Genomic DNA, 9,618 nt, shown 5'->3' with positions numbered 1-9,618 from the left:
ACATTACGGGTGAAAACCCGTCCTCAGCATTTGTAAAGCTTTGGCAATTTCTTGAGGAAAGTGGTGCAGTGTGTTGTTGTTGCTGTTGTTGTTGTTGTTGTTGAAGAAGAGGTGGTGGTGGTGGTGGAGGTGGCGGCTGCAATGTCTGTGAGCAGTGCCGCCCGACCACGGAACTGTTTGGAGGGGGCGTGAAGGGCGAATGGTTGAAATCGAGGGGAGAAGTCGATGAGGGAGACGGAGATGTGCTGTTGAACTTTTGACGCTTTATAGACGTGGCCCCTTCTTCTAACACTCCAATGGCACAAGGCTGGCTACCTTCAGCATGGGACCACTTATTCTGGACACCATTGATCTCATACAGAGGAGATGACATTATTGCTGGAGATGAAGAAGGCATGTTTACTGGGGAATGTGATGACGGTGCTGGTGGTGGTGGTATCAACATAAAGTTTTCTGTACCAGAAAATGCTAGACTGGACATGGCTTCAGGTTTGCCAGCCTTTATATATAAAGACGGTTGCTGACCGCTACCTTGGTATAAGTTTTCCTGTGAAAGATACTGTTGTTGGTGCTGTTGTTGTTGTTGTTGTTCCTGCTGATGCTGATGGTAATGTTGTTGTTGATGATGATGCTGCTGTTGTTGTTGTTGTTGTTGTTGTTGATGAAGATGGTGCTGTTGTTGATGATGATGATGATGATGATGTTGTTGTTGTTGTTGTTGTTGGTGTTGCTGATGGCTGAGCGAATTCGGTCTCTTGTGGTTCCAGGAGGAATCGCAAGACGAATTCTCTTCGACAGAACTGCAACCGAAAGTGGAGACGTTGAACGGCTGCATAGAGGAATTCCTGGGACTGTTGTCGACCGATTCCATCCGAAAGTCCATGTGACATCCATCGACATTTGACGCAAATGGGTTGCCGCCACCAAACATGTCTGTGTCTTGTGTCGCGAGATATTGTTGAGTTTGTAACTGCTGCTGGTGTTGCTGCTGCTGATGCTGTTGCTGATGATGCTGCTGCTGTTGTTGGTGTTGATGCTGCTGATGTTGCTGCTGTTGGTGTTGCTGTTGGTGTTGCTGTTGATGGGGCTGTTGTTGTTGTTGCTGCTGCTGTTGATGCTGCTGCCGCTGTTGATGCTGTTGTTGTTGGTGTTGTTGGTGTTGATGCTGCTGCTGTTGTTGGTGTTGATGCTGCTGATGTTGCTGCTGTTGTTGTTGTTGTTGTTGTTGTTGTTGATGTGATTCTTGCTCTGGTTGGGTGGAAGCAGTAATATAAGACGAGAAATCTTTGTAGGGAGACATCATGGCGTTGGAACCGGAAACAGGAGGTGCATCGAATTCCTCTTTCAGCAATGATGTTGGCAGTGATATCTGATTCAAAGAAGCCATAGTTTCAGACGACTGTTCCGTATCTGCCTCGGTACTTAGCTCAAGGTCGGGAACAGAATTCGTCAGCCAATCAGAAGCATTGAAATTGGACAGAGCTGAACTACAACCAATCATATGCATTTGTAAGACATCTTTCTCATAATATGTGTCGCAGAGAGGACAGAGTACTTTTGAAACTGAACCTTTTTGGTTGGCGATGTCATTCCGAACACTAGAACTGGTATTTGTCACCATGTTATTTTCATTGGCTCGCTTTAGTTCGTTTGCCAGTCCTTCTTCCTTGAACTGGTGAAATGCATCCCGCTGAAGATTTGGAGGCAATTTTAGTGCTTCCTTGACACGTTCCTCTTCTTTGTGCCGTAACTGAATATGGCGCTTTAATTTGGCTTGTTTCACGCCACAGAATGGACATGGTGTGGGAGGTTTCCGATTCGAAGAGGTGCCTCTTCCGGAATTAAGGCTGACGTTGCTGCGTCCGCCAGTGTTTGTTCCCAAACGTCTTGGTGATGATGATTGTGAACTCTTCTGTCCACTCGTAGTTGCACTGCATCCATTGCCACTAGAACTACTCCCAACAGCCGTGATGCTGTCGTTAACAGGTTGGTAGTTTACTACGGATATTCCCTGAGAATCATATGATAAATACATATTTGCAGGATCAAATTTGAAGTCTTCGTCTGGGAGCGGTGGCAATATGTTGGTTTTGTTTGAAGCTACAGGTGACAAAGAAGTATTGGTATCTTTAGATGGGAACATGGGTGGCAAACCGTAAGAAGGTTGCGTTTCTAAACCATAAAGCGTTATCTGAGACTCGGTCCTACTAATATCTGGATGAGAAATGAAAGAGGAATTCACTTTGGAATCAACCATTGCATTCAACTCGGGATATTTAGAAAAGTGGTTATCTCGACCAGAATCATCTTGAATAAGGGAAGACATTTGTTCCATGGCTAAAGCACTAAAAGTTAAGTCTTCAACTGGGGAACATGGTTTTTCCGTTTTGATATTAATGTTATTTAGAAAAAAGGTGTCTTGGGAAGGGCAAGTAAATTTATTATTTTTCACTTCAGAATTGTCCATTGGTTCCAAAAGTTTTGGAAGAGATTCGTGGCCAGATTTACCAGTGTTCATTTGATAAGAACAAAACTGTTGATTTCTGGTAGTGTCTAGACAACCTGTTCCAAATGGAGTTTCAATTGAATTGCTTTGTCTGTTGCACTCAGCCTGGCTTGACCAAACCTCAGGTGAGGGGTCTGAAATACCTTTCATCTCAGGATGAACAAGACTTTCATTTGCAATCTGCTTCTCTGAAAATCTGTCAATTAGGGTGTGACTCGGAATAATATGTTCATTCAAACCCATGATTTTGGACGACTCCCTAGCTTGAGCAAGTGATTCATTTTCCAAAGGAGACTTTTTCGTTTTTACAGAAGAAGCAGTTGATTTCAACAGGTTTTCATCAAATTCATTGATTTGTTTATGCTGCTGCTGCCTACAGTCCATATCTAAAACAACAGAACCGGTTGCAGCAGGTAGTCTATAGTTTCTATTGGAATGGTTTTCAGGTTTGTCGATTTTTCTACTACCAAACGGTTTCTGTTCCTGATTCTTGTGATGGTTCGAATGAAAAGCCAGAAACTTCTGGCTCTCTTGGTCGTGCCTATCTTCTTTATGCCTTTCATGTAGGTTATCACCAGGGACATCAGCACTACAACAAGATGATGGTTCTTGTTGATTTCTAACAACAGAACTAGAAGAATTTCTTTTAAAATCAAAATCAGAAACTACAGACATGATATTTTCAACATTTCTATCTCCTTCATTAGCAGATTTCTTAATCGATCTGACAGAATTCCCTTTCTGTAACATAACAGTGGGATTCTTGGGTGAACTGGCGACATTATTTGCTAACTGATAGCAATCTGTTGATACAGCTGTAAATGGGGATAAACTAGTGCCCCTGTTGCAACTATTCATGGCACCGCTGCCATGATTTATGTTTCTGTTTGACTGCAAAGTAGATACAGTTGCACTGTCTGCACATTTGAACTTGCACTTTGCAATGTGTCTTCTCAGTGTGCTTTTCGCAAAAGGCTTCTTGCAGTGTGGACAGTTAGAACCTTGCGAGTGCAAAGGTCTTCCACCACCAACAAGCTTTCTGGATGTCCTTCTCTCAATGTCTTCAATAGCATCACTATCCATGAACATCGAAGATTCACCCATTCGACGGAGTTTATCTTTCATGATGCCTTCTCGTTTGAAATGACTAAAGGCTCTCAGCTGCAAAAGTTGTGGTAGCTGCAGGACAGCTTTTACTCTCCTGTCTCCTTTGTGTTTTAATTTAATATGACGTGTTAGTTTGGCCTGCATTACACCACAAAATGGGCAAGGCCGAGAAGGCCTCTTGTACACTCTCAGAGCATTATTGGACTGTTGCTGGATTGTGTTATTCATTTTGTTTTCCTTTGTAATTGATGACTGTTCTTCCAAAGATAGATTAAATTTAGCTTCCTGCTCAGAGATATTATCTGGAATGAGATTACAATCATTGTCTGAAAGATCAGATAGGCTTCTTTTTGGTCTTACAGCATCTGGCATTTCAGGAACTCTTTTAGGGTCCACAATGGTTAAGGATTCTTCAATTATAGTAATGTTTGGAACTTCCTTTCTGTTTTCAAAATCCATATTTCTGTGGTTGGCATCAGAACTATCACAAAGTCTTTTGATGGTAGCATGGCTGTTTTCACTATCTGATTTCATTGGTGCATCCAATCGAATAATATACACCTCCTTAGTTTCATCACTGTTGACAACTTCAACAGATGTTGTGGGGAGGTCCTCATTTGACTCAAACACAGAACCATTGTCATCATCTTTATCCATGCCATTTTCATAATTATCCATTGTATCAGGTTTGGAGGGGAGTTCTGTCACTGGCTGAACGGTAACCGTATCAGTTAATTGCAGGTGCGCACGGCCACAGAGAAACATATGATCACTTAGGTTCTCCATTGGTATAATTTGATCACAACCGCTACACACAGCATTCTGTTGACAAGATGGCAACACTTGACCAACTATCTTGTGTTCTTTGTCAAACCAAGTTTCCATTTGAGATAATTTATTTTTCAAAATGCCTTCTTTCTTAAATTGATTAAATGCATGCCTTTGTGACGGCTGGGATAAGCTCATCGCCTCCTTCACCCGCTCTTCATCTTTGTGTTTGAGTTTGATGTGCCGAGTGAGTTTGGCCTGCATTACACCACAAAACGGACATGGACGGGAGGGTTTCTTGTAAGATCTACCAAAATAACTTTGATTACATTTAACAATGGAACTACTTGAAGGTTTTGAACCATTCAACGGAAGATGTGGCTTAGATGGATTATTGACAGAAACAACATCACTTTTATCAGCATCATCAAAAGCATCAGAAACAGAAAGTGAAACACTCATTTCTTGTTTAAGGAGAGTATTGGTTTCAATTAGCTCTCTGCTTTCTAAATTTTCAGATTTACATTCTGTATTACTCAGAGTTTGTTCATAGTCTTTTAATATATTCTCCTGAGAGTTATCTACATCATGGTTTGATTCAGCGTTGGGATCACACGGGTTTTCGGTGATTCCATTCTCAAAAGAATTATCATCTAAATCAGGTTTGTATTTCACCTCAAAATCCTCGTTTGACACAGCAGTTATTGGTTCAATCCGGATCGGGTTACTTTGGAATTTGATATCATCTTCATGTAGCAATGTATTTTCTGCACTGCAATTTTCATCTTCTAAATCTTCAACTTCTTTTTTCAACTTTAAATTCATAAAAGGCCCCGAATTCGGCTCCTTGGCATCATCAGAGCAAGGAATATCTGATTCCTGTTGATATTGCCAAGTAGAATTAAAAGATTGATCAGTTTCTTTCAACGAAGGAGAAGACACGGAAATACTTTTGTTTGGCCCTTCACCAGGAAAACTTTCAACAGGGGAATGTGTGAACATTTCTTGCTCATAGGACCAATCAGTTGTATTAAAATTAGAAAGTGCAAGGCTACAACACTGCATATGTTCCTTCATCGCATCTTTCTTTACAAATACATTGCAGTTACTGCAGACAAGCCATAGAGAGGAATCAGGCTGGAATGTACACTCAGGAATTAATTCCTGATACTGTTCTTGTTCTGTTAACCTTTTAGCATTTTCTTTCATGATGCCTTCCTTCTTAAACTGGTTAAAAATCCTACGTTGCATTGACTGTGGCAACCGCAGTGCCTCTTTAACGCGTTCTTCATCCTTGTGTTTTAACTTGATATGCCTCGTTAATTTTGCTTGCATAATACCACAGAATAAACATGGTCGAGACGGTTTTTTGTAAGTTCTCAGTTTGTTGCCAGCAAAACCTGTTTGTTCCTCTATTGTTATGACATTCGCCTGACTCTTGACTGATAGATGCTTATCAAATACCGAAGAGCCTGAGATACAGTTGTGACCAGAAGTTGCATCTTCATCAGATGAATCTGAGATTGAAACTGGAGACATCAGTTGTATGTCTTCATTAGCGACCTCTTCTTTCACAATCCCACTGCCATTATTATTATCAGTATTAATATTATTATTATTATTATCATTATTATTATTATTATTATCATTACTATCATTGTAAGTTTCCATTTCCTCTGAGATTGATGACAGAAGTTGCTTCTCAGAGGTTTGGTCTCTTGTTTGCTGGAACATATCATTATTCAATTCAGACTTCAAAAACAATGCTGTTGCTTGGTTGGCATTAGATAGTTGAACACTGTAGTCAGTCACATCATCAGAATGGTCGCAAGAATCTGGTGGAATTTCAAGAATTTCTTCCTTTAATACAATAGTCTCTGAATTTAGAAGATGCTGTTTATTTGAGGAATCGCTTATTTCTGTCTGGTCGATTTCATCTATCAACTTTACTTCACTGTCTCCAACATTAATTTCTTCTGGCGCAATGAAAATGGTTTTGATTTTCTTGCTACTTGGCGGTGCAATATTATAATCTTGTATATTCTGCAACTCACTGATGTTGTCTAAGACACCTCGTTGACTATCATTTTCATCATTCCTCTCAACAGGAGATACAAAAGATGGTGGTGGTGATGATGATGAAGTAGACATGGCTGCTAAAGAAGATGGCTGGATGTCAACGTTATCAAAGGATTTAGAACTACTGTTGTCAGAATTTGGTCCTTGGCTAGAAAGCTGACTGGAAGTATCGAGGGAGTATGGAACAGACTTACAAGTAACAATGTGTTGGTTAATGTCTTCTTTAGGCTGAGATTCTTTACAATAAGGACACACAACCATTGATATATGTCCATAAGGAATTCTCTCTATGATAAGGCAATCAGATTCAGAAAGACTGTTAATTCTACGCATATTTTCCTTCAAAATTCCTTGTCTTTTGAATTCATTAAAAGCATTACGCTGTTCGTGCAGAGGTAGTTTCAATGCCTGTTTCACACACTCTTCATGTTTATGTTTCAACTTTATATGACGACTCAGTTTTGCCTGCATTATTCCACAGAATGGGCATAGACGAGCAGGACGTTTGTAAATTTTGCCTTCATCGATGTTTTCCACGGTTTTGGGATTCAGTAACTTGTACGGGCCATTTCCAAAACGATGGGTAACATTCGATGGTTTTAAAGACATTTCTTTGTCTGCGTGATGTTGGATATAGACATTATTCAGATCACTATCCTGGTAACTATTTACTTTTTGTTTGACAAAGCTGCTATCATCTTCAGAGGAAAATGGTTTAGAAAACGGTGATAAGGCAACAGTTTCAAAAGTATTTGTGTTCTTAGAATGAGGTGAAGTGTGGAACTCTTTCAATGTAGAGCAATGCAAGCTTTCTTTACAATGTGGAGTTTTGATTATAACAGTTTCCAACTTGTTATGGAGTGAGTCACACTCTGAACTAACAAATTCAAGGCTTTTATTCTTCTGAATATGGTCAGTTTTACTATATAGGTCAGAATCTGATTTACCAAAGTTCAGTGTTACTTTGTCTTTGCTTTGTTCAATCAGAATCTCATCCACATAAATAGAATCAGTATCACTAAATTTAAGTACATCTTTTAATTTATCTTCATGGTTTGTAGTTTTTACAGAAAAAGACACTTCTAAATCGTTTCTTTCATCTTCACAATACTCTAAATTGTCTGGACACACTCTGGTATTAAAATAATCTCTCTCAACAGTCGGTGCTAATCCCAAACTTTCAGCGTTTCCTGTCGATTTAGTATGGTGTACATCTGATATGCATGGTTTCCGAAGTGCAGCATTATTGTTTGGTAAATCTTTTCTCCTATTATTCCTTGTTTTGTTTAAAATGCCAATCTTGCAGATATTGTGCCCTTCTTCAACCAAATTTACATCTAAACTAGGAACTTGGCATTGCAAATTCTGTTTAGAATAATTACTTTCACAACCTTGTTTATCAGCTAAATCTAATGTCAACACAGATCCATTTGAAGCAGCAAGTGGCCTGCAAGTCTTCATATGCTGTGATAAGACATCCTTGTGAACAGAATAATTACAGTGTGGACAGCACAGGATAACGTTATCGTGGAGGCTAGAAATAGCAGCAGCAAAAGACTTTTTGACCAGCTTGTTACACTTTGAGAGCTCAGATAGGCGTCGGATGTTTTGTTTTTTGATGCCATCTTTCTTCATTTCATCAAAAGCATTCCTCTGGAATAACTTTGGCAGAGCCACAGCCTGTTGAACCCGTATTTCATCTTTGTGTTTTAATTGGATATGACGAGTTAAATTGGCTTGCATCAACCCACAGTAAAAACAAGGCCGCGGTAGTTTCTTGTAGAAAGCTTTAGATACCATATTACCGATACGACTGTGATTCTGGGACTTCCGAAATGATACAGCATTACTAATTCCTTCCTTTTTAAACTTATTGAAAGCATCTCGTTGCTGTGGTTTTGGCAGTTGAAGGGCTTTAAGGACACGCTCTTCATTTCGATGCTTCAATTGTATGTGCCGTGCTAATTTTGCCTGAGTTATTCCACAAAACAAACAAGGCCACACATTCTTTTGGTTATACTTGCTTGTTTTTGAACGGCCGCAAGAATTAGTATAACTTTTACCATTGTGTGACTTGATACCATTTCTGATGATATTTCTGTGAATAATTTTATTAACAATCTTGTTGTTAGTCTGAATCAAGTCATCTGTAACAGGCGATTGAGAAGCATTGGTGGTGACATCTTTTGGTGCAGCTTCTAAAGGCAGAGAACTGGATTTCGCTTGCGGAAAGCCATGTCCTTTAATATACATTTCATTTTGATTTTGGAAAATAACACAACAGTCTTCTTCTGAAGAATCTAATACAGATATTGGTGATGAATCAGCAGAATTTGAAACTGGTTGAGGAGATGATCTGTTAAATTGCTCTAAGTCATTGACTGGTTTATCTTTGGTTGAGTCTTTGGTGCTAGAAAGGGAATTGGTTGCTTTTAATGATTTGAGCAATTCCTTTGAAGGAAGAACAGATGTCCCAGATTTGCAGCTGATAGAATGAGTTTCAAAAAGATCTTTTTCAAAATATCCCTGACAATTACAGCATTTCATAAGGTCTTCGATTGTCAGTTGTTTATCAGCAGCCATTCTGAATTCAAGCAAAACACTTTGATCGCAGATGTTTTTCACTGATTTCTTAACCTCACAGTTTTCTGCAAGTAGAAATGGTTTCGGAATGAAGTTTACGTCCAGAGTCGAAGATCCAGATTTAGAAACAAGTAGCTCCTTCACTGATTCATCACTAAGTCGAATCACCTTCAGGTGGTCTGTGAGTTTCTGTTGCATAACTTTGGCTCCGAGCAACGTTTTTTTTGTTGCTACAGCCTTTAGTGAGGCTAATACTCAGCTCAGGGGATTGCCAGCAGTAACGATTCAGCAAGGGCTGGACGTTGAAACATGTGTTGATCAATACAGGAGACATCTAAAAAAAAAAAAAAAACAGACAAAATGAAAATATATGAACTATAAAAGACACTGACATTTACATCAACATAGAAATAAAGTAGTTGTGTGCTGTCAATTTAATATGACAGTCCCCTGAAGGGAATAATACTACTGTTGGTTAGACCTAGGAAGCTGCACCGCTTCCTGTCAGCCTTGACACATTTTCTGTGTCCTTATGTTTACAAGGGGTAGCTTGACAGGCATCTTCGACTAGCAGG

The 9,618-nt window shown here is 39.6% G+C and overlaps 1 protein-coding gene across 1 annotated transcript in view; it reads right to left on the bottom strand.

The window, feature by feature from the left end:
* LOC106875458 (uncharacterized) overlaps positions 1-9,618 on the bottom strand; it is a 34,434-nt gene that overhangs the window by 2,949 nt on the left and 21,867 nt on the right. Inside the window, exon 2 of the mRNA XM_014923610.2 lies at positions 3-9,377. Coding sequence (XP_014779096.2) covers positions 3-9,241 — 9,239 coding nt within the window. The 5' untranslated portion in view covers positions 9,242-9,377. The remainder of the gene's footprint in view (positions 1-2; positions 9,378-9,618) is intronic.

The sequence above is a fragment of the Octopus bimaculoides genome, chromosome 20, assembly GCF_001194135.2.
Source record: "Octopus bimaculoides isolate UCB-OBI-ISO-001 chromosome 20, ASM119413v2, whole genome shotgun sequence".
NCBI lineage: Eukaryota > Metazoa > Mollusca > Cephalopoda > Octopoda > Octopodidae > Octopus > Octopus bimaculoides.
This window is presented reverse-complemented; position numbering and strand designations above follow the sequence as displayed.